This window comes from Doryrhamphus excisus, chromosome 22 (genome assembly GCF_030265055.1).
Source record: "Doryrhamphus excisus isolate RoL2022-K1 chromosome 22, RoL_Dexc_1.0, whole genome shotgun sequence".
NCBI lineage: Eukaryota > Metazoa > Chordata > Actinopteri > Syngnathiformes > Syngnathidae > Doryrhamphus > Doryrhamphus excisus.
In genome coordinates, this window is record NC_080487.1 from 603463 (window position 1) to 628836 (window position 25374).

Below are 25374 nucleotides of genomic sequence, written 5' to 3' on the forward strand. Positions count from 1 at the left end.
CTGTTGATGTCCGAGCATGAGAGGCGTTGAGGAGGCGATTGCTATTCTAAAACGCAACAAGGCTGTGACCTCCTGTCCCCCCGCCTCCACCAAACACACACACCCCTATTTCATATCTTATTTCAATCAACTGCAAATCTTACAATGTAGAATGATTACCGTATTTTCTAGACTATAAGTCGCTCTGGAGTATAAGTCGCAGGAACAGCCAACCTATGAAAAAAAGTGTGATTTATAGTTCGGAAAATACGGTATATATATTACCGTATTTTCTGGACTATAAGTCGTTCCGAAGTATAAGTAGCACAAGGCCAAAAATGCATAATTAGGTCGAAAAAAAACATACATAAGTCGCACTGGAGTATAAGTGGCATTTTTTGCGGGTAATTTATTTTCCAAACTACTTGACCAAAACCGACATTACGTCCTCTTGGAAGGCAAGTTGTACCAATAAAAGAATAGAGAACAGGCTGAATAGGTGTAAGATATGCTAACACAATGCTTATTCAGCTACACAAAAAATAAACATGAACACAAAAGGTGTCCAGTGTTTATGGAACATAAACACTTTTTTCATGTATAAGTCGCTCTGGAGTATAAGTGGCAGGAACAGCCAACCTAGGAAAAATAGCGCCAGTTATAGTCTGGAAAATACGGTATATTTTATATAGGAAACCATAAAAATGAACTAATCCATTCCTCCATTCCAATGTCAAACTATTCATGTAATATTACAGATGTTTTTATGATAAATACAATTCAACAGCTATATTTAAAATAATATACATATAGGATTTGATTCAATTGTACGGTTAATGTTTGTTGATGTAGATATTAATCTTACATTGTAAAATAAAGATTCCTATTATATGAAAGTGTCATTCTTACAGTATTTCTAAATGCTCCTCATACCCCCAAGCATGCTGGAAGGCACTTGCAAAAATAAGGTCAACAGAATAATAATAATAATAATAATACGAACAAGAAAACTGTATTTATTATTTACTGCACTGCCTTTAAGTTTTAACACATCGTGATGTTTTTGTATACATGATACCCCACACCCCCACCCCAAGACATTACTGCTCAGAGAAGCTAACCTCACGATAATCATTGTTTGTTTCGGAGCTGGTCATGTTGTTATTATTATTAAAAATATCAAAGCTTATGTAGTCGAGTTTCTTTCAAAGTTTCAGTCAGGCCAAAGTTTCCCTCACCCGGCCTGGATCCTTCCTGCCCATCTCACCTCCTCCCTACGCAGTATTTCATCTGTCAGATGTATCACTTCCCAGGACATGTGAGGCTTTTCCGAGTGTCATGTCAGGGAAAAGTTTTCCCGAGTTCTCAGTATGCATTTATACAGCATGGAGACGCATTACCGCGTCCGACCACGGCCGGCTTGAGAGAGAATTGCTGAGGAGGATCTGTCTCAAGGGAGGCTGCTTTCTGTACAGTTTTGTCTCATGTACACGGATCCCTCGCGGAAAGAAGACAAGGACTTTACTTTGACAAAGGAGATAAAAAGACAAATAAGTATTTGAAATTACTAGTGCATTCATAAACGTCCAAAAAGAGCCGAAACCATCATCTGTGATCATATCTGGTAGTCAATGATCCATCCATCTAATACTATTTTGAATGGAGCATCCTTTCAGGAATCCTGATTGTGTTTCAATAATAATAATAATCATATTTCCAAACCTTTTTGGAGTCTGATTTTGAAAATGTGAAAAAAATGTCAGAATTTCTGAGTGTAATTGGTCTTTAATTATCAATCATTTTGGGATTCCTCTCTGTTTTGGGGGTCGTTATTATTACTCCATTTGTCATCGTTGGAGGAAATGTACATTTTGGGAATATTTCAGAAAATACTTGACACCGGGGGGCGGCACGGTGGTCTAGGGGTTAGCGCACAGACCTCACAGCTAGGAGACCAGGGTTCAATCCCACCCTCGGGCATCTCTGTGTGGAGTTTGCATGTTCTCCCCGTGCATGCGTGGGTTTTCTCCGGGTACTCCGGTTTCCTCCCACATTCCAAAAACATGCTAGGTTAATTAGCCACTCCAAATTGTCCATAGGTATGAATGTGAGTGTGAATGGTTGTTTGTCTATATGTGCCCTGTGATTGGCTGGCGACCAGTCTAGGGTGTACCCCGCCTTACGCCCGAAGACAGCTGGGATAGGCTCCAGCACCCCCCGCGACCCCCCGCGAAAAGCGGTAGAAAATGAATGAATGAATGAACTTGACACCGGAGTTGTCTTACATCTGTCCAAAAATGCTTCTAGAAACTTCCAGCGAGTCGGTCTCAGACGGAAGGAAGACGAAAGAATAGAAACAGAGGCGTTCAATTCTTCAATCAAAATTAGACTATCACAAGAATCTTTGAAATCATATTTATCTATTTTTGGAATATATTCACAAATGCTCAAGAAAAGACTTGTGATCATTGGCTGATATTTTGGAGCTACATATATAACTTCTGGTGAAAAGTAAAGACTTCTTTGGATATTCTCGTTTCATGTGCGACCTCAACAGGATTTATTATTTATTATTAACATTGTCATGCTATTATTTTCCTGCCTTTGCTTCTCCAGCCTACAGAAATATGCTGAATTCCTTTCTCCTTCTTCCATCCATTTGGCTCCACATCTAATAAAAGCTCCTTTTGCTTTATTCATGTGCATGTCATATTGTTCGGATGTAGCATTAATTATTTTTGTGTCATATTTTGTGGGATTAGGAAGGTTACATAGGTGGAATAATTCTTTAATGAATTCCCAGGAATTTCTTTTTGAGACTTATGGGCTTTTCACATGATCTGAAACTTGAACCTGAGAATACAACATTCAGCATATTGAGACCTCGCTGGTGCTGGTCTACCAACATAGCATTTTAATATGTTTTGACTAAAATAATCATTCATTCATTTCAGAAAAACTATACATGGAGGGAGTTATAATCCAACCAATGACTAATTCTACTTGAGGATGTTGGTAGAAAGCAAAATAAAACATGTTTACATTTATGTAGCAATAACTCCAAGACCAACTAAAATGATATCTGAATGTTTGGATATCGGGAATAAGCAAGCCTTTGGGCCGAGTGGATGAAAAGTCACCTTAACTAAGTCAAATGTTCACGAGCTCTCACGTTCCGCTTTGGGAATAGCAAAAAAGCCTCTTGATTGTGAAATGACAGTGCCGTCGGCAAAAGCATCGACTTCCCGGCGATCCGTCCCTCCCCTCTCTGCCCCCCTCCCTGGACTCCACATCCCCTGCCTGCGCCATTCGGGCCCGATGATCCAGATTTTGCTGGTTTTTAATTAAGTGGAAGGTCAAATCTCATTGCCGCTGACTTCAGGGAGCCGCTGACGTCTGCGTGGCAGAAGGGCAACACCCAGCCATTAATTTCAGGGAGCAAAGGGGACTTTTCATTGATTAAAAAGTTAGGGACCGTGGGGAAATGAACGGTGGGAGGTGGAATAAATACTGTTTAGAGTTGGGACACTATTCCGACCGGGGAATTTCTTCCTATTAAGGTGCGCCAAGTGCTCATTGGGAGTTCAAGCTTTACTGATGAATTTGTGTGCTTTTTTTTTTTATAACCGCCAAAAGAGTTGCTAGTGCAGAACTTTGATAAAAAGATGAGAAATATTGATTTTATTTGATTATTCAGTTCATGTGAGCAAGCATCCACCTCTGTTCCACTTTGTACACTCGGGGTTTCTTTCTTCTTTAGGACATTCCAAATTGGTTCGATGCTTTTCATTGATTTTTCAGCTTTTCTTGTCTTTTTCTGTTTTTTTTTCGCATAGACAGCTCTCTGGTTTTCATGTTGTTTTCACCTCTAAATGCAGTCTATGCAGGCAAAGCCTATCCCACCCAATCTGAAAGCGGGCGTGGACATCCAGTGCTATTTATTGACTGAATACGTGATGTCATTGGAAACACCCGGGCAACAAAAGCTATGCTGTATATTAATATTTACATCTGGATGGAGGTGCTAATACCCGGAGATAAAAGCTTGCCGTCTGCTCCCGTATTCGCCTTTCCTGGTCAAACGTAATGTTTCAGTAAGGCCTTGGCCTGGCTGATACAGTACTTGCGGAGTGCGCTGTAAGTGTTGGGTATTGTTGCTGCAGGGTTTCCCTCCCCCTTGTGATCTATCATCAATGGCAGACGTCACCGCAAGGCCAGGAAGTCAATTAGGATGGATGTATGTTGGATCAGCGCTGTCATTTCTCCGTCTCGTGTTCTCCGGCGCGGCGGCGTCACATCGACGCTGCTCTCGAACCACGTGATGAATGAACGAACGAGTGATGAGGAGTTATTTGTACAAATAACACAGCCGTGGGGGGGTGGGGGGGGGGGGGGTTGCGTGTCAAATCCAGTGAACGGCCACCCGTCCTCTGACTGGTTCTGCATCTCCTTTTAACCTTCTGGCAAAGCCGCAAAAGGAGAGCCAAGCTTATCTGGCCGCCATCAGCAGTCAATCAGATCCCTGTTTCACGCCGCTTTAGCAAAGAGCGTCTTTCATTTAGCGCTCAGCACGGAGAAAGTGGACTATTTGCCTCAGAAGCGGCGACAAATGAGGGCTTGTTTTTTTTCTTCTGCTTTTTTCCCTCCAAAAGCGGAACACAATCAAGCTTTGTTGAGACAACTGGAGCTGGATTTCAATTTACTGCCATGAAAAGTGTGAAATAAATGTTGCTATTGATTTGTTTTGTGTGCGGACGTGACAGCGCTCTGTTTTTTCCGTCTCGCTTTCAGGTGCAAGTGCAATTTGCACGCCAACAGCTGCGTGTTTGACAAGGGCAAGCTGGGCTGCGAGTGCGAGCACAACACCACGGGGCCCGACTGCAGCCGCTGCAAGAGGCACTACCACGGCCGAGCCTGGAGCGTGGGCTCCTACCTGCCCATACCCAAAGGGACCGCCAATATATGTGAGTGGACTGCGCTTCGGTGCGCCAAGCTGCGCTGAGTCACACCGTCAAGATGGGCCGTCCTGTCAGGTCCAAGCGCCCCTGACCCGCCCCCGAGTGGGCTCCGGTGATGCCAACGAGAATCAACTCATGTCTGGGCAGGAGACCAAAGAACTACATGGCCCAACTTTAGAAAGTTCTAGCGGCCCCCTGTTGTGCTCAAGTGACTCAATAACGAGGTTTAACGGTAATAACGGTTAAAAAGGGCCAGTTTATGATTCGGCATACTCGAACGTTGCAGCTTTTCATGACATCATGATGGAAAAACGATGCCACCTCCGACCCACCCTAGCGTACCCGCCGCTCGTAAAAAGGCGTAGTGCAGCTTGGAGATGTCAGTCACCTACAAACCTTCAGTTCATCGACTAACCTAGCATGATTCCAAAATGTATTGATGGCACTTTAGCGTGCTAGGATACCTCCAAATATGACAATTCCACCTAAGCAGCGTAACGTACTTACAGGCAAACGTTTTGCATGTTACCACACAAAAACGTCTATAAATAGATTGCACACGCATGCTTACTTTACACACACACATCTGTAAATAGTTTAAACACATGCAAACATCTGGAAATTGATGATGATTTTGTGTTATGTTCTAAATCTTTGAATTACCGTATTTTCCGGACTATAAGTCGCACTTTTTTTCCATAGGTTGGCTGTTCCTGCGACTTATACTCCAGAGCAACTTATAAATGGACACTTGTTTGTTTATTTTTTGTGTAGCTGAATAAGCATTGTGTTAGCATATCTTACACCTATTCAGCCTGTTCTCTATTCTTTTATTGGTACAACTTGCCTTCCAAGAGGACGTAATGTCTGCTTTGGTCAAGTAGTTTGGAAAATAAATTACCCGCAAAAAATGCCACTTATACTCCAGTGCGACTTATGTATGTTTTTTTTTTTACCTAATTATGCATTTTTGGCCTTGTGCGACTTATACTCCAGTGCGACTTATGTATGTTTTTTTTCGACCTAATTATGCATTTTTGGCCTTGTGCGACTTATATTCCAGTGCGACTTATGTATGTTTTTTTTTTTACCTAATTATGCATTTTTGGCCTTGTGCGACTTATACTCCAGTGCGACTTATGTATGTTTTTTTTCGACCTAATTATGCATTTTTGGCCTTGTGCGACTTATACTCCGGAGCGACTTATAGTCCAGAAAATACGGTAATGTACTTTCATACAAGTAAACAATTGTTGAGATGTTTGAGTTGTCACTAAAACTAAAAAAAATGGACGTCAGTCACTGTTAACTGTTAACATATTTTTTTTCTGATGAAAGAATAGAGTCTAACATATCTTTACGTTGTTTTGATGTTTGTTTTCGTCCGAAAGTTGACCTTTGGTGGGTCTTGAAAGTTGAGCAAAAATGCTCAAAATCTCTGACAGCTCTCCTCTCTGAAACCAACTACCAGCCAATAAGAGCCCCTGGATGAGATTGACAGATCTATAACGTATCGAAGTTTACATTTACATTGTTGTTGTTCCCCGACATTCACAATATATGCCCCCCTTAAGTAATGGTAATTCCGATATATTGAAACTTCACATTCCGAATCCGAGGCTTTGTCGTAATAAAACGCTATCCTCGCCGCCATTACGGAGCGACACAGCCTGAATAATCCGGTGGTTATTTCCCGAGTAAACGCCCATCAGCACTTGACAATGTTTTATCTGCAGCAAGAGCGGCGTAATGCCGCCTACTTTTGTGTTCCCGCGCTGGCTCATAAGCAGAAGGTGCTCTTTTGTATGATCCCCATTATAATCTTGGATGGGAGTTGAGTCACATTCATCAAATCCCATGCCGGAGGCGGGGGGGCTCATTGCCTCTATAAATCTAATGGAGTCACTCAGGGATGCGCTGGTGGTGGACAGGCAGGCGAGGCCAGATGGTGGAAGATCTCGCCCTCTCCTCGTCTGTTCACGCTGATTCAGCCTCGCAGTCAGACGCTCTCGCGGCGACCGCCAGATAGATGATGGATGTCGCCTCTCGCCCTGCTTTTGTGTGACAATTTTATCGATCGCTGATTTCGTGTCAGAAAATCTGAGCGGTTGTTCCTCCGTGGTGGAACGTCTCCCAACCGGTGTTGGCGTACGGGGCGGAGGCGCAGGTTGGAAACCCAAGAATATATTGCCGGATTCACCTTGCACCTCAATTGCTGCATCGTGCTTCCTGCCGGCAGATTGACAGGCCGTTATTAAAAAAATCCAACACATGGCCGCATCTGCACTGAACTGATGAAAGCGAGGTCTCGCCGTTTCAAAAGCAATATTAGCTCTTATTTGGCAGCGCCATAAAATGCAATAATGTCGCACGTGTCAGTGACGAAACGATATTGCTCCCCCCCGGGTGCCAAATGAACTTATTTGAATGTTGGATTATTCTTATTTCTGGCAAGGATCGTGCCTTGCGTCATTACGTGAAATATGCAGGCCTCGTACCAAGACAAATACGCTGAGCCTGCAGAACGCAATGAGGGTTTAATACGTTCATATGCATTCAGAAATTAAACATTGACTTTAATGACATGTATTTTGTCCGAAGCGACTTATGTATGTTTTTTTTTCGACCTAATTATGCATTTTTGGCCTTGTGCGACTTATACTCCAGTGCGACTTATGTATTTTTTTTTATTATTTAATTATGCATTTTTGGCTTTGTGCGACTTATACTCCGGAGCGACTTATAGTCCAGAAAATACGGTACATGTAGCGTAAACCCTGCGTTCTACTAAATCGTTGCTCTTCTGTTCCCTCCTCAGGTATTCCCAGCAATCACGGACCCGTGCGTAAGTTGATTGGCCTTTTATTGTATCCATCAGCATGACTGTGGCCATCTTGCATGTCAACATCGTGTTTCACTAACAATTACCATCATTTCCTGTGTAAAATATGCACTGGTGTTTAAGCCACACCCACTAAATTTGGCAAGAAAGACATATTTGTTTTTACCATGAAAAATAATAATAATAAAATTAAGCTAAGTCAAAATATTAAGACAAATGGATGTTTATAATCACGCATCCTTGATTTGTGTACATTACGCGTCTCTTATTCTTTAAAAAAAAATATATATATATATAAAATTCCATTTTGTGATTTCTGATGTTTAACGCATTCCCAAAAAACGGGACACAGGAAATTAAAAACAACAGCATAAAAAAAAAATAGTCTTTTTCATCTTCAGCTGAGACTTTTTTTCAAAATATCAAAGCAGCAAAGTTGCTTCCTTGCATTTTTGATGATGTTGCCAACGCTGGAAAAACCTTTGGACACCCCCATCCCCCACCCCCCACCCCCACAAAGTCAGAGCTGTTGTATGAATATCCTCTTTTATTCTGAAAAACTAATTTATTCATTTCATTTCATTTTAATGAAACAATGAAAACGGCAAACTTCTCTTCCCACCGCCAACAAATCAGCTGACTTCCTGGCTTTATCATTTACTCTAAGTTCAATAAGTTTTGTTCTGTGGTTCTATGGTTATCGTCGCATTATTCCTCTCTGCAACCACTGGCCCACTTAAAGTAATTTTAGGCTGCGTACTCTGGTCGTGTGGTACTTTGTTTCACTTTCACTTTGTTATAATCCATTCCAAAGGGTATATCGAAAACCAAAAGAATTTTACCCACGGGCAATCATGGAAATCCAATCAATCTGTTCCGAACACCCAGAAATATTAACACAAAACACATTTCATGAGAGAATAATTTGTAGAAAAAATGCCAATGAAATATAAATGGGAATGAAATGGATAAACGAACCTTTATTAAATATATCAAATGTAGCAAATTGCACAAAGATGGAAGTGTTCAGATTATGAGGTTCCACCGTATACGTCAAATTGAACAAATACTAAAACTCGGTAAGAGCTTGAGAGCCGAGGGCGGGGGCAAAGCTGACAATAGGAGCATCCGGCATGTTTGGGCCGGCCAATCAGCAGCCGCCGTGGAGTGGATTCTGCCTCCCACACTAGAATCTTTGCTCTCGGCGCAGACAGATATTTGCCCCAAGCCGGAGAAGAAAAGCCATCTTTTCTAAGGTTGTGGCCCCCCCACCATGCATCCCTCTGCATGCTGATGCCTGAAGGTGACTCTTTTACAGCTCGTGACTGAGCAGCCACCACATGGAAGTGTCTCTGACTTCATTCGAGTTGCATGCAGACGTTACTCAAATCAGATACTTGTACTGCAGAAATGGCAGTTTCTGCAATGCAACAAATACAACATCCATGGAAGTACTAGGGGTGTAGCTGGTATGTATTTGGATTTTATTGGACGGAATATTTGCTAGCATAAAAATACATTTAGTCGCACGTCAACACCATCACCAGATAGCGTACCCTGCCTTTGGCGAGTGCGGTGCTTCTCGTGGTACGGGGCAGGCCCCATGGGGGGTTTGTCAGCGGAGTACTTTCAATGCCAAAATGTACAAATGTATGGTACTCCACATGCAGTTTGGGGTGTGACTTTTGAATATGTTCATATGCTTCATAACTCTCCACGTTGTTGCTTGTTCTTGCATCTAATATGCTAAGACGTTAAATACTTTATGTCATTCAAGAATAGATGAATCTCAGCTTTGGGATATTGGGGAAAAAGCATATTCTTACTATTAATTTCAGTCTTTGCCTGCTTTTTTTTGGTGTTATATTTGAACTCAATCGTCTAATTTTCTCTCAATAATATTATGACTTTATTCTAATAATATTATAACATTATGTTCCAAAAATTACAACTTCATTCGTTGTTTTTTCTTCGCATATTATTATTTTTTTTAAGAAAATATGTATTTTTCCTTTAATATTCAAACTTATTTTGAAAATTATTTATTTTTCACAACAATATTACATTATTGACCTTTTTCTTTCAATATTTTGAGTGTTTTTCTGGCTTTCTTGGTGTCTGGACTTTTCTTTATTAGGTGTTGTGGGCCAATAAAAAAAAAAACAGCCACAGGCCCCCCAGCCACACTTTGGACACCCCTTCTTTACACTATCATATAGTGGTACATTGTTTTTGTTATTAAGTCCTTACAAAAACTGAAATTAACAAAAACAAACAACCAAAATTGCAGGTACACAAAAATATGAACCAAAACTATATTTTATAGAGGGTAATTATAGTTTTAAATGCAGGAAAAAAACAATTATTATAAATGAGGACTGGATGGAACTTATTTTCGATGTGAAATTCCCGTACATCCCAGCAAGATGGAATTCATAGTGTTTTCAAATTGCTGCCACTTTTAGCTTTCTTTGGCCCCATGGCGTGTTATTTAGTCATCAAAGTCAATAGAAAACGCACGGACGTTGAGTCAGCAATACATAGGGTACTTAATTAAAGGGTGCTTTGTTTCGGGGAACAGGGGAACAAAAAACTGTTTGTTATTTTGAATTAACTTTATTGTTTGATTGATGGATTTATTAGACAATGACCAGCTAGCAGTTTGCAGGGTCGTTTTAGTCGTTGACACGAATCCCTCAGTTTCACGTTTGGCATTTAGTTCCTGTACCGTACCCAAAATGAAGCCAACCATGACCCGAGAGTCACCCTAGCGTGACGACGGCGCACCCCTGGTAAATAAGTAACTAAGCATCTGCATGCTGTCCCCATGTTTTGGCTGCTATGACTCACATGACAAGCCACATGACTTGTAACGCTTTGTCCCGTTTTTTTGTTTTGCACGCAGATCGAGCAAACGCGTCATTTCTTGGTGTCGCGAATCGTAAGCAAGGTAGGCTTGTAGGCTTTGTTCAGCATGACAGTCAATTGATTGGCATTCTGACCACCATTGTGGATTATCAGACATGGCGTGGTGGTGTGTTCGCATCGCCCGGCTTGCTTTCATCATGCATGCGCACACACGCACACACACACACACTCACACACACACACACACACACACACACACTCACACACACACCGACTCCCGCTGTTCGCAGCAAGGACGGAGACGCCGCACCATCAGCTTCGTCCGCAGCCTGCTAACCTCTGTGTTCGCACCCTTTGTTTAATTACCCACAATGCCCGTGCCATGAGGGGAAGGCAGGAAACAGAGCAAGGAGCAGAAAGCAGAGAGGAACTTCCTTGGGGTTACGGTCATTATGTAGATGGATCTCCTGTTAATCCGCCGGCCCGGATGTCCTGTTCTGCACCACATGACTTCCTTTCAAAGCAAACCTCGCAAAGGTTACACAAAGTCGAAAAACTCTAGTACGGGGGTGTCCAAGCTTTTGCCTGCACGGGCCGCATCCTGAACAATGGAAGGGGCAAAGAAATGAAAGATATATACAGGAATCCCTCATTTATCACGACAATCCCTCATTTATCACGGTGATCCCTCATTTATCACAGTTAATTGCTTCCAGATTTCTATCACGATAAATACATTTCCGTGAAGTCGGATTCCTTATTCATAAATGAAATAATTAGGAGCATAGAAAACCTGTTATGCTAACTTATTAGGCTTTTTCCAATTTTTTGACCAGTAAATGTAGTTAAAATGTTGTGTTAAACGAAGCCAAATTTTCGGAATATGAGGTTTGCCAGAGCCAAAAGGCTATTTTTCATCTGGTGTCCGTTGAGGAAATGACTTATATCTTCTCGCAGGATGCTGCCATAGAAAGTTGGATATACCCTTAAAGTAGTACAGCTTGTATAATATAAGTATATGTTAGTATAAGTATATGTTAGTATCAGTATATGTTTACTATCACTACACAGACAGGTCAGACATGTCAGTCATCACAGTCCAACAAGTCATCAACAAGTCCAAATTGTGTGACTACTTAGCGTAAGCACCGTGTTGTCATGTGACCGTATCTTCCACCCCCCCACCTCCATTCCACCTCAGCGTAAGTGGAAATATAGGTACTATACAGTAGAAACAAAAGGCAATAGAATATGAATAAAATACCATAGAGTATATGATATACAAGACTTGCATATTTTCTGATGAACAAGGATATGAATAAAAAGAATAAAAGAATAATATAACACAAACAAGTCCAAAAGGAGTAGGAAGAAGCAAAGCTTATTAAATCCTACCCCTCCATCTGGTACTTTTACAATCACTAACCGTTACATTTGTTCACTTCCTGCTTTCATAATATAGTTTATAGGTCTTTTAAATATTTTTTATATTTTTTTTATTTTATTTTTTTATTGTTATATTGTTTTATTTTTTATTTTTTATTTGTCATGTACAGAAGTACTCGGTGATATGAGCATCCAATGCCATAATGGGTACCATAGTAAGTGTCCATATAGTGATATACTATATAGCACATCATGATTAGTTCAAGACTGGTTAAAGTCGTGGTTAAACTAAGATTCAAACAAAGCTTGTAAGACGAAGCGGTCCATCAAAAAGCCATTCTCCTATTCTTATAAGCCACCAAGTTGACTTCCTGGCGTCACTTCAGTTTCTATGACAAAGTTATTAGCAAAAAAAAAAAGCTGCCTTTGAACGCTCCGTTGTCTAAACTGCCGCTGTCAGCTGCGACTGCGGGGGCAATCTATATTGAACCTCAGCGCCTGCAGCCGTGATTAATGACGAAGCCTTCATGTTAATATGATAATGGGAGATATGGGGGGCTGGGGGGGGCAGTGTTTCAGCTTTCACCCTGACATCATGGAAAAAGATATTGATCTGACGTAATTGAGCAGCATTGGCCTCGTCTCCGATCGGCATGAAGTTAGCTGATCCCGTATCTGGAAATGACCTCCCGATGTGGCGTCTTACGGGAGCATCAGCGGCGCCATCACGGAGGACGTTTAGAAGTACCGTCATCCCTCGCCATTTCGTGCTTTGAATTTCAGTTTCACTCTGATTTTGAGGTGTCACTAAAAACAAAAATGGACGTCAGTCACCGATTGGCCTGAATTTTTTTTTCTCTGCAGAAAAAGCTCGTTTTCTCAGCTTTTTGGTCACAAACATTTGGTCATAATGGTCATTTGGTCATAATGTTTTGGCTGAAAGAACCCTGTGTTCTCCTGCTGAATTATAAAGACCCCAAAAGGCTAGAAACAAACTCTTTTTTTTCTGATGTAAGAGTCTAAAGTTTCTTGACATACTCTCAATGTTGATGTCGTCCTAAAAGTCAATATTCAGTTTTGCTGAAAGTTGAGCAAAAGCCCCAAAACAGGATGTCGGTATGGAGCTCTCTAGTCTGAAAATGGCTGTCAGTCTGCAAGTTCATTTCGGACGCACGTTGTCGCTTGTTGCCCTGCATTTGCTCAAGGGCGGACGTGTCGCAACAGTTTTAGTGCTAAAACATCACACATCAAGAAGGTGTGAGGCGGACATATGTCTCCCGGAGAGGACGCACCAGAGGACCGCCAGGATGTTCTCACTCCGTTTGTGTCACGTTTGCTGTACTCAAAAGAGCAGTTTTAGTTTAATTTTTTTTTAAGTTTTAACGTTTAAATCCACAAATTCAATCTTAAAGAGTCGAGGGATTTATCCAGGATGAAGTTGATAACGAGGAGGAGTGATGCTAGTTTAAATATAGCCCCCCCTGAACTAAAATCTTTCCACGGGAGGGCTAATGTGGATTAGAGCGAACATGATCACGTTAGCATCGATACGCCCCAAGTAGAATGATGGCATCGTTTGTTTTTGGTCCACAGATGCTTGATGATAGACCCTGGGAGCATCAACGTCTTAAACTTCCATGATGAAAATATCCCAAATAGGAACATGAGTGACGCTAAACCAGATCGAAACTGATTCTAATTTCTCCTATTGTGCCAATTACACTTGGCAATAAACCGATTCTGTTCTGTGAGTCGGTAATAAACACATGGAAACGGGACTGTTAGTGAACGTAGTTTTTCACACGTCGCTCTTCTCAAGGAGCAGCTGATGCTGATACTGATGCTGATGCTGATGCTGATGCATCAATAAGTTCCATACGTTCATCATTTATTACTACTTTGCATTGTTTTCTGCATGGAAAAGTAATTATTCCCAACAAAATATCTTTTGGTAGATATCTTGGGTTTCTGGGATGGATTTGTAAGATTGACTTTATTTCCTGAGGGAAGAAGTTTCTTGGTTTATGGCAGCCAATCGGTTCCCGGACTGACTGTGATTAATGAACTTCAGCAAAGTAGTAATCTTTATTCATAAATAAACTCATAAATAAATTCATAAACCTTCCAAATAAGTTTTTTCAGCATTATTAGAGCCCTGTAGACATGAAATAACATCCCATAGTCTCACACGTTAGCATTGGGAGCCTTCCTTCTTGGTCCTTTTTACTTCCTGTGGTGGCTTTTGTCCTATCAATGGAACATTCCGGTACTAAACTAATTCATATCTAAATACTGTTTTTTTTTAAATCACATTTGTTTTGCTTTTCATGTTTTCTGCTCACTTTTTATCTCCCACAGCATCCATAAAAAAGCCAATTGTGCAAATGACATGATGACATCATCATCGCCACAAATAGAATGTAGTAGCGCCAGTACAAACGTTTGAATCGGTGGTTATAACCGCATACACCAGCATATGTTTTGTACATATGCTAGTATAAACTACCATAAGATGTGATTAATTATATTAATATAATTAATTTTAATAGATATTAATAGATATTAATGGGTGGCCGATCTATGGGGGTATTTCTTCAATTGTAAAGGCTGGTACCACTACAAGTATTTTACCCGAAGAATACCATAAACAACAATTTAGAATATTCTAAAACTTTGTATTTTTATTTATTAATTTTTTGTCACATACCGAAGTACAAAATGGCTCAATATTTTTTAAATTGTTTTTGTATATTTTTGTATATACAGTCACTGGTACATTTGTTCACTTCCTGCCTTTCTAATATAATTTAAGGTTGTTTTTTTTTAGAATTATTTAAATTTTGTATTTTTATTTATACAAAATGGCTCAATAGTTTTAATTTTTTTGTATATTTTTATTGTATAAATTAAATTAAATTAAATTAAATTAAATTAAATTAAATTAAATTAAATTAAATTAAATTAAATTAAATTAAATTAAATTAAATCTTAAATGACACTCTAACGAGCTATTTTTGTTTTGTAAAAGTTTTATTTTTAGTTGCAGTCCACAAAACAACCAATGTTTCTGTCAAATAAACAAATGAATACTCATGATAATAAAAAAAAACAGTCAAGTATTTGGCAGAAGGGCTGTCTTATTATCATTTATATCATTTTTTTAAAGGCTGAGACACGGGGTCGCCTTATTGCAAAAAAATGGTGTGATTATGCCGAGGCAGCCATCCAATTACAATGGAATCTCTGGGTAAATATTACCTCTTCCAGGATTTGCGCCTGTGCCAACAGCGGATAAGCGACTCGGCGAAGATGAGCCGGTGTACTTTTCATCCATCAGTCAGCAGCTCCAAATATGACATCTGTTTCCTCCAACAATGCTGTAACATCACATTAGCATATCAAAAGGCACTGGCATTTTGGGGATGGGGGGGGGGTGAAAACGAACCCCCCCAGCACAGCAGGCTGCTTCACATACACAAGGACGGTTTCATTGGTTAATTTGGTTTGTCCTTTGTTTTGCCTGGATTATTTGCTCTCCCGCGTGTCTTTGCTGCTCTTAAAATAGAACAAAATGTCTTTGTCGTCAACAATGGCTGCCGGGAAAGGCCGCCGCGTCTCTTCCGTCTCGCTGCACGCCACACGTCCTTGACGCGACCTCCCCAAAGAGGGACACGCGGACGAGACCGGAGGAGGCAGCTGGCGCCCCCGGCCGTGACGCTCTCCTTTTGTGCTTGTGTGTCCGCAGCCCGGGTGTGCGACAACGCCCTGCTGCGCTGTCAGAACGGCGGCACGTGCCACCATCACCAGCGCTGCCACTGCTCCGCCGGCTTCACCGGCGTCCTGTGCGAGAGGGTCCGCTGCCAGGGCCCCGGCGAGTGCGACGACCAGTTAGCGGGACGGGCCTCCTCGCCTCAGATCACCGCCGCCGCCGCTCGCCGAATGTCCATCGCCTCGCTCGTCTTGCTTGTTTCTCTTTGCTGAGGGACCTCGATCCTCTTGGTAACCAAAAGGTGGACAAAGCGACTCCTTTCTACGTCTCAGGACGCCGTTGTGGATCGACGAAGTCACCGCTGTCTTGGTAATCTCACTCAGATGAAGATCTGATACTTTATTGTAAAGGAGACTGGAGACGACCAAGTGTACAAAAAGACTCACGTGCTTTCTAAGAGTTATTCATTCTTTGTGTAGCGCTTATTCGCATTACGCTGCCGGGTGACGCCGCCCTCACCCGATGGACCGCTCGCCAGCCAATCACAGGACACGTACACAAACACGCTCACGTTCACGCCTGTGCACCGTTTAGAGTCTCCAAGTAGCTGAATGTGCACATTTTGGGAGGGGCGGGGGGTGGGGGGAGAAGAAGCAACATGGCCGCGATCTCCCGGCTGTGCATCCGACGCCCCAACCGTGAGGGGACGCCGATGAGTTTCCTGTCTTTGTTAGCGGTTGGAAATGAAGTCCTGCATTCCTTCTAAGAGCTACGTTGGTTGACGTCGGTTGTCACCAACGTCTTCTACCGCCCCCCCCCAAACATAGTCCACCATCCACCAACACCTCCCATCTCCAAAAGACTTTATCCCAACCAAAAAACAAAAGAACCCCAAATGAAATTGGGAAGTAGCGTACATCCTGGAAGCGGGAAGATGGCGGAATATAAAGCTTGCGGTACGTCGCATCACGTTATGAACGACCTTTAAACGACCCTCATTGGCTTCCTTCCTTCCTCCCTCCTTCACCTGCGTTGGTCTCTGAAGGGCACCCTGGTCATCGGCGACACTTGGGCCCAGGCTGAGGAAGCTCGACTGAGGCTTGCACGGTACGACATATCCGAAAAGGAGTAGGAAGAAGCTGCTCTTATTTAATCCTTCCCCTTCTCGGTATCAGTCATCATGTGTTTTATTTGGCCTAACAAGACGCGTACTATTCAGTACTTGTATTTAAGTTTTGTACCAACAACAAAAAAGATATTTTCATGGATTAGCAAAAGCGCTAAAAGTGTCGCTTCTCGTTTTTTTTTGGACTGCGAGAGGTCGTGTTCCGCTTTGTTTGCTTGTGTTCACACACGGTTCTCCTAAAAACAAAGTAAGTGTTTACACATAATACACTTCCACCACCAAAGGAGGAAAAAAAAACATCTTTATCTCGTTGTTGTCATTGGTTGTACATGGTGAACTTGTCTGTAGGTGCTTTATTTTGAAAAGCTATCCACTCTCACTCAAGCTTCTGATGTTCATATTACGACCGACGATGAACTTCCTGCCCGGGTGCTTTGGGACTCGGGACCACGACGGAGGCGGAACCACATGAACCTCAACGGGCTCCAAAAAGACTCCAGCGGCTCCAGAGCCAATCTGGAATCTAATCCTTGAACCAATCGGGAGGGAATGATGTCTGAAGGCGGCGTCCTGCTGCGGGAACCTTCATGCTCCGAGGCGCTGAGAAAATTAGCTTTAATTCAAGGAGGGTCAAATGAATAAAAATGAAGTCGCATCCCACTGGGTGGCATATTGAGTGCTGAGGCCAATTTTATTTGAGAGATGAATAACCCCCCCCCCCCCCCCCTCCCGAGGTTGTGGTGGAACACCAAACTGTGTTCGAGTCTACTGTAAGTGCCTCTCATTAAACGATGAAAAAGACCAGCGAATGGCTGTTTTTACAATGCAAATTTCAACGCAGGTTCTCTTAAATGAGGGCAGAAGGTTGGACTATTCACATCCGTTTGCCAATTAATTAACCATGATTAATCACCGTTTGCAGCTATTTCTGAAATATACCCATTTTCACTGCCTTTTATTCCAGGAGGATTTATAATGACAGGGCATGATTATATAGAAATATTTCAGATAATGTATGCTCATTAAAGGGGACCTATGAGGCTTTTTCCGCTTTTCTGACCTATAAATGTCGTTAAAATGTCGGATTCTGGTGTTAAACGATACCGACGTTTCCGATAATGAGGTTTACGTATTTGGAAGTGATCCCTGAAAGAAGTTTGGGACGGCTCAAAACGCTGGCTTTAAGAGGGCGTGGTAAAACTGCTCCCTTTGTGATGTCACAGAGGAGCGGGATTCCTTATATGGGCATGGCTGTATGGATACACTCTCTGGCTTCCCCCAAGCTGTGTTTATTTGGGTGGAAGGGAAAGCCACATTTGTTTTCCAATTCCTAAAGACGCCACCCTCAGCCACAAGTGGTTGGAGGTTGATTCCCTACCAGCAAAAGAGAAATATTTTAATTCGTCAACAGGATTTCCCAGGAAGAGTCAGAAGAGCCAGCAGTAAGTAAGCGTTCATCAGTGTCCTAATTGTCTTCATTTTGTTTAGAACGTCCGTCCATCCACTTGGCAGGGTGTGGCGATCGACGCTGGCGATGTGATCATCTGTGAGCCAGCGGCTATAAAGCCCCCGGTCCCAACGTGATGTACTTGAAGTGGGGGCAACATATGGGGATGAGTACCTCCTCAGTACAGATTTCACAGATACCACACTGATATCGTATCTCCTCTCCGGGCACAGATGAGGGAGTCGGCTGCATCTGCGCTTCAGAAGGCAGCGGATGCGGCTGGAGGGCCCAGCAGAGGATAAACCTGCTTTTCATTCAGGTTTTTTGGGATCGGTATCGATATCAACCAATTTCAATTTGGATTATCGGGATTATCAGCATCAAATCCTGATCAGGACACCCTAATGTTCATCATGAAAAGATCCATGGAATAAGTGTAGCATAATGCAGTTGTCGGCCATGTTGGTTTGTCCTTTTTTTGTGGATTTGGGCGATTTCGATTCCTATGTGGCGCAAATACTCCTTCATAATGTTCCACAGAATATTCCAGAATATTCCACAGGCCTGTAAAAAACAAGCTCCAGGCCAAAAGCGGCCCCCAGGCCATAGTTTGAATAATTAATTGGATAAAAACGGCGTGTATATTCATCCAGCGGAGCACTTCATGTTTTCCAAGGCAGGCCTGGGATTCGCATTATTTTCATTTTTGTCGGAAAAACAAAAGTTGTTGAATATTTGAATGTTTGACAAGCGAAGAGACAAAACAAAGTCAAACTTTTGGATTTTTGCATGAATACAAAAGGGCAAACACGCAGATGTTCCCACGTTTTGTTGCTGTGCAGCAAAATGCAAAAAATAGTCTTTGAATAGAAACAAGACACGGAATAAAATTTACATGTAATAAACATTTTAATTCTATTTGCGGGATTATAATCATTACAATCAATACAAATATATATATATTTATTTTTTATTTAAAATGACACTACTACGCTTCACCGCAGCCAAGACGCGTTACCTTGATACTCACTTGTTATTTCGATAATAGCAAAATAATAGCACTTTTTGACTTTTTTTTTACCTTGCTAGCCGCTTGACGTTCATCTTTGTGGACAGGGAATCACACCCGTGATCATGGCACGTAAAAATATGCTTGGCGGGGGTGTTAATTCCGCTACATAGTACATACATGTACACATAGACACATATACAGTAGATAAATAGTTTATTAGTCTCCGATTCACATTTCCAGCAGCTCTGCACAAACGGGCTCCCATATTTGCAGACGCTCAAAAGACGATCTCATCAAGCCGCCTGAAGCGTGTAAACAAACGACAGTTGTCAGTCGGCACGCTCCTTTCATCCATGGTTTTCCAGATACGCCGCCCATCCTCAGTCGGGATGCAACGATTCCCAGAAGTAAGCACGGTAAAATCTGCGCTCGGTTACATGAGTCCTCGGAGACGTCCATTGAAAATGTCTTTTTCATATCGTATGATGTACTTCCTGTCGGTACTTTACTTTGTCTCTTCAATTGTTGGACACCTGGAGTCGTACCACAGCGTCCAACGTTCTTCCAACCTCATGGATGGGAGCTTCAGGCCAAGATCAAAGGTATGTAGAATATAAATTCACTTAAAGGGGACATTTTATGCTCATTTCCGACCCTTTGTATTGAGTTGTGGACTCCTGGAGAGCAGCTGCACACAATAACCAAATAACACAAAGCTTTCTAGATCTTCCAGAATCCAGCTGTATTTACTTGGAATTCCCAAATGGTCTTGTTTTAATGGGCCTGCCTCCAGGCACGCCCACTCTGCTGACATCGGTAGTTTAACACCAGGTTTAACACCAAGTTTAACACCAGGTTTAACACCAGGTTTAACACCAGAATACTACCAGAATTCTAACTACATTTGTAGGTCAGAAAACAAGGGAAAGCATCATAGGTCCCTGTCATTCCAATCAATATTCCAATATTCTATATTCCAATCTGTCACATGACCTCTACAACGTGATGTTTACGTAACTAACCCTTGGTGATCTACGTGATGGGAAACGTTGGCAAGGAGCAGCTCTTGTGTCTCAATGACCTGGAAGACAAGAACCCAGACCTCCATGTCGGGTTGTCGGTGAGAGCACCAAAGTCGCTGTGCAGGGGAGTAGAAACTTTTCTGTCAGTCAACAATGTAAATAATGTAAATAATAATATTAGCATGCATATATGATGAGCGTCGCCGCATCCCCAGCTTCACGTTGGATTTCCAAAGGAGTTAAATATTAATAAGCTCCAGCTAAAAATGGAAATGCGGAGATCCTGTCTTGACTTTTAAACAAAAATTAAAGCCAAACTCGTGTGTGACTTCGTATTTACAGGGAGCGCCACGGCATCCGGGAATCGAACAATGCATTGTTGTTGAACAAGAAATCAACAAGTCTAGTCTAGTCTAGTCTGTAGTCTAATCTAGCCCTACCTAGCTGGTAGTGCCTGGGTTTCACGATGCAATCACCAATCAATATCCTACCATCCATCCATTATCATGACCATTCCCCATGTGAAACACGAGTCCAAGATCCTCTATAAGACAGGGATGCTCTACAGCTTGTTAGGACCTGCTGCAAAAACACTAGTCAAAGATCCTGTAATACCACCGACATGCAGATGCACCTCAAAGATCCTCTAATACCCCCGACATGCAGATGCACCTCAAAGATCCTCTATATATGTTCTGCTGTTCTTAAGTAGCTATTGCAAAAACAGGAGTCAAAGATCCTCTAATAGCCCTGATATGACAGGATGGAGCTACTGCAGCTGCTCATCAAAGATCCTCTAACACCCCCGACATGCAGATGCACCTCAAAGATCCTCTAATACCCCCGACATGCAGATGCACCTCAAAGATCCTCTAATACCCGCGACATGCAGATGCACCTCAAAGATCCTCTAATACCCCCGACATGCAGATGCACCTCAAAGATCCTCTAATACCCCCGACATGCAGATGCACCTCAAAGATCCTCTAATACCCCCGACATGCAGATGCACCTCAAAGATCCTCTAATACCCCCGACATGCAGATGCACCTCAAAGATCCTCTATATATGTTCTGCTGTTCTTAAGTAGCTATTGCAAAAACAGGAGTCAAAGATCCTCTAATACCCCTGACATGACAGGATGGAGCTACTGCAGATGCTTGTCAAAGATCCTCTAATACCCCCGACATGCAGATGCACGTCAAAGATCCTCTAATACCCCCGACATGCAGATGCACGTCAAAGATCCTCTAATACCCCCGACATGCAGATGCTTGTCAAAGATCCTCTATATATGTCTGCGGTTCTTAAGTAGCTATTGCAAAAACAGGAGTCAAAGATCCTCTAATAGCCCTGACATGACAGGATGGAGCTACTGCAGATGCTTGTCAAAGATCCTCTAATACCCCCGACATGCAGATGCACGTCAAAGATCCTCTAATACCCCCGACATGCAGATGCTTGTCAAAGATCCTCTAATACCCCCGACATGCAGATGCTTGTCAAAGATCCTCTATATATGTCTGCGGTTCTTAAGTAGCTATTGCAAAAACAGGAGTCAAAGATCCTCTAATAGCCCTGATATGACAGGATGGAGCTACTGCAGATGCTCGTCAAAGATCCTCTAATACCTCCGACATGCAGATGCACCTCAAAGATCCTCTAATACCCCCGACATGCAGATGCACCTCAAAGATCCTCTAATACCCCCGACATGCAGATGCACCTCAAAGATCCTCTAATACCCCCGACATGCAGATGCTTGTCAAAGATCCTCTAATACCCCCGACATGCAAATGCTTGTCAAAGATCCTCTATATATGTTCTGCTGTTCTTAAGTAGCTATTGCAAAAACAGGAGTCAAAGATCCTCTAATACCCCTGATATGACAGGATGGAGCTACTGCAGATGCTCGTCAAAGATCCTCTAATACCCCCGACATGCAGATGCACCTCAAAGATCCTCTAATACCCCCGACATGCAGATGCACCTCAAAGATCCTCTAATACCCCCGACATGCAGATGCACCTTAAAGATCCTCTAATACCCCCGACATGCAGATGCACCTCAAAGATCCTCTAATACCCCCGACATGCAGATGCTTGTCAAAGATCCTCTAATACCCCCGACATGCAAATGCTTGTCAAAGATCCTCTATATATGTTCTGCTGTTCTTAAGTAGCTATTGCAAAAACAGGAGTCAAAGATCCTCTAATACCCCTGATATGACAGGATGGAGCTACTGCAGCTGCTCATCAAAGATCCTCTAACACCCCCGACATGCAGATGCACCTCAAAGATCCTCTAATACCCCCGACATGCAGATGCACCTCAAAGATCCTCTAATACCCGCGACATGCAGATGCACCTCAAAGATCCTCTAATACCCCCGACATGCAGATGCTTGTCAAAGATCCTCTATATATGTTCTGCTGTTTTTAAGTAGCTATTGCAAAAACAGGAGTCAAAGATCCTCTAATACCCCCGACATGCAGATGCACCTCAAAGATCCTCTAATACCCCCGACATGCAGATGCACCTCAAAGATCCTCTAATACCCTCGACATGCAGATGCTTGTCAAAGATCCTCTATATATGTTCTGCTGTTCTTAAGTAGCTATTGCAAAAACAGGAGTCAAAGATCCTCTAATACCCCTGATATGACAGGATGGAGCTACTGCAGATGCTCGTCAAAGATCCTCTATATATGTGTTCTGCTGTTCTTAAGCAGCTAATGCTAAAATACTGAATACTAAAAGATCAAAATTCAAAAACCACTCGGGTATGTAGCCGATTGTCTGGGGCTGCTAATTGCTAAATCAGAAGGGGATTCGAACCGTCCATCTACTGACTGTCCAGCCAATATACAGACCACTTGGCCCTGGTGCGAGCCCACATTATTTCCTTCCTATAAAGGCAAGGAAAACACAAACAACTGTGAGTTTTACCAACGTCCCAAAATGGACTGCCAATCTTCGTGGTTCCAGGTAGAACATTAAAGAAACCAAAAATAAGCTCAGGCTTGGTTGAGGTAAAAATGTGCCGATACAAAACACACACGGATTTTCAAGGAAGGAAGTTGAAGATAGAAATCACCTTTCTTGTCACGATTCAATAGGATGCTTCCTGATTTGAATACAATCTACAGCAGCTATCTGCCCCCCCAGCCCCCCGGCCCCCCCAGCCCCAGATGCTAATCCCATTCAGCGCCACCATCATCAGCACCACGGCTCAGTCTATTTTCCCTCCATGTCGACTCGGGCGCGCCTGGCCCTCAGCGCCACACCTCCATTGCAAATCAGCCTTGGCGAGGATTGGCGGCGCCTCCTCCGCCCCCCCGTTAAGGAATCACATGTACCGCTCTGACGCTGGAAGGACATTTGGTTTTTTTCTCCTTTCAATGCGGTGGAGGAGTTAATGGTCCCTCTGTTCGGTCTTCGCAACTTCAAGTGGGAAATTCGACATAACGACACACGTGTTCCTGCAGAGCTCAACTATCCTACGTGACTCTCCTTCCACGATTATTCTTTCATAGATTATTTCATAGATTTCACTCGAAATTTTAATCTCATCATATAAATATCTTACACAATTTTCGTTCAGACCTTCACCTGTCAGATCCGTGGAGACAGTGGCGGTTCTGGCTTGAATGACTTCCCTGGGAATCAAACCCATGACCCTTAGCGACAACCACCTCTGCATGCAGCTGAGTGTCGTCGGCATAACAGTGAAAGCTAATCTTATGTTTGCGAACGATGTCGCCGAGCGGCAGCATGTGAATATTGAACAAAAGAGGACCAAGCACTGATCCTTGCGGAACCCCACAAGTGACGCTACAATACTCAGAGGTCACATCCTAACTACATGATGCGTCCGATCCAGGCGTTTAGATCTGGATCAACTTTGTACCAGACCAGTAGCACCAGTATGCATTTGAAGGCAATCTGGTAGGATAGCGTGATCAAGGGTATCCAAGGCAACACAGAGATTTAGTAATAATAATAATAATAATAATAATATTCAGGAAGCGTCATGATCCGTAGAGAAAAGAAGATCACTTAGCAAGGGCCTGATTCAGTAGAGCGGTTCAACCTGAAACCAGACTGAAGACGTTCACATAAATTGATCACCATGCATCATTCAGCTGTGTGCTACAATTTGTTTCATGGATTTTCAAAATAAATGTGAGGGTAGACACCGGCTTGTAAAGAGAAATACTCTCAGGGTGAAGGTTTAGTATTTTGACTCAAGGTTGAATCACCTCCGTCTTGGAGGAAAACGATATTTATAATATTTAAGATTGAAGAACTTAAAACTGGGAGCAGCTCTTTAATGAGTTTCCCTGCTGGCCAAGCCGGCATGTTGTCTGTTTTGCTGCACATTTGTCACGTTCGTCCGGTATGTCGTTGCGTTGCGACCCCAAGATGCAGAAAGCAGAACCAAAGCGCAGATAAAAAGTATTTCTTTTAATAAAAAATGCAGATAAGCAGAACAAACTGGCCAAACAAAGCAAACATACGACAACGAACCAAGAAAGGAAGGAGCCCACACCTGAACTAAATAGAAGGGAGTGAATTAGAAACAGGTGTGGGAGACAGGAAACAAGGCAAGACAGGAAGTGAATACAAAAATAAGAGCATCCAAGGAGAAAGTGAACTAAAAAGGGAACATAAACAGGAACCAACACTGACGTCGTATTCCCAGTCGGTCTAACTTAAAGCACTTTTAAAAAACGTTTAATTCCAACGGCAAGGAAAAATGTTGGCGACGGTGCAAAATGGCCGTCCATCAGAAGCCCCTCCGTGCACGCGTCCCGTCCAAGGCTGCGGTCCAAAATCCTTGTCACCGCCTTTCATCTCGGGGCTAAGACATGAAGAGGAGGAGGAGAGGGGGAGAGGCGGGGGAGACGCTTCATGATAGGAGTGTTCGCAGTGAGTTTTGGCGGTGTAGAGGCTGCGGCACGGCGGAGGGAAACACGCCCGAGGCGATGTTTGCGTTGGGAGAATACTGATGGCTACACGTGCG

General features: G+C 42.7%; 1 protein-coding gene across 4 annotated transcripts in view; it reads left to right on the forward strand.

The window, feature by feature from the left end:
• Positions 1-18869, forward strand: part of LOC131109953 (netrin-G1-like) — a 48828-nt gene extending 29959 nt beyond the window's left edge. For 2 of the 4 annotated variants that reach the window (XM_058062539.1, XM_058062538.1), the window contains exons 4-6: positions 4771-4943; positions 7756-7782; positions 10685-11332. In XM_058062539.1, the coding sequence (XP_057918522.1) occupies positions 4771-4943; positions 7756-7782; positions 10685-10983 (499 nt within the window). In that variant the 3' untranslated portion in view covers positions 10984-11332. Of the gene's footprint in view, positions 1-4770; positions 4944-7755; positions 7783-10684; positions 11333-15778 lie in introns of those variants that run through there. The other 2 variants (XM_058062540.1, XM_058062541.1) reach the window with 2 other exon arrangements.
• The last annotated feature ends 6505 nt before the right edge of the window (positions 18870-25374 follow it).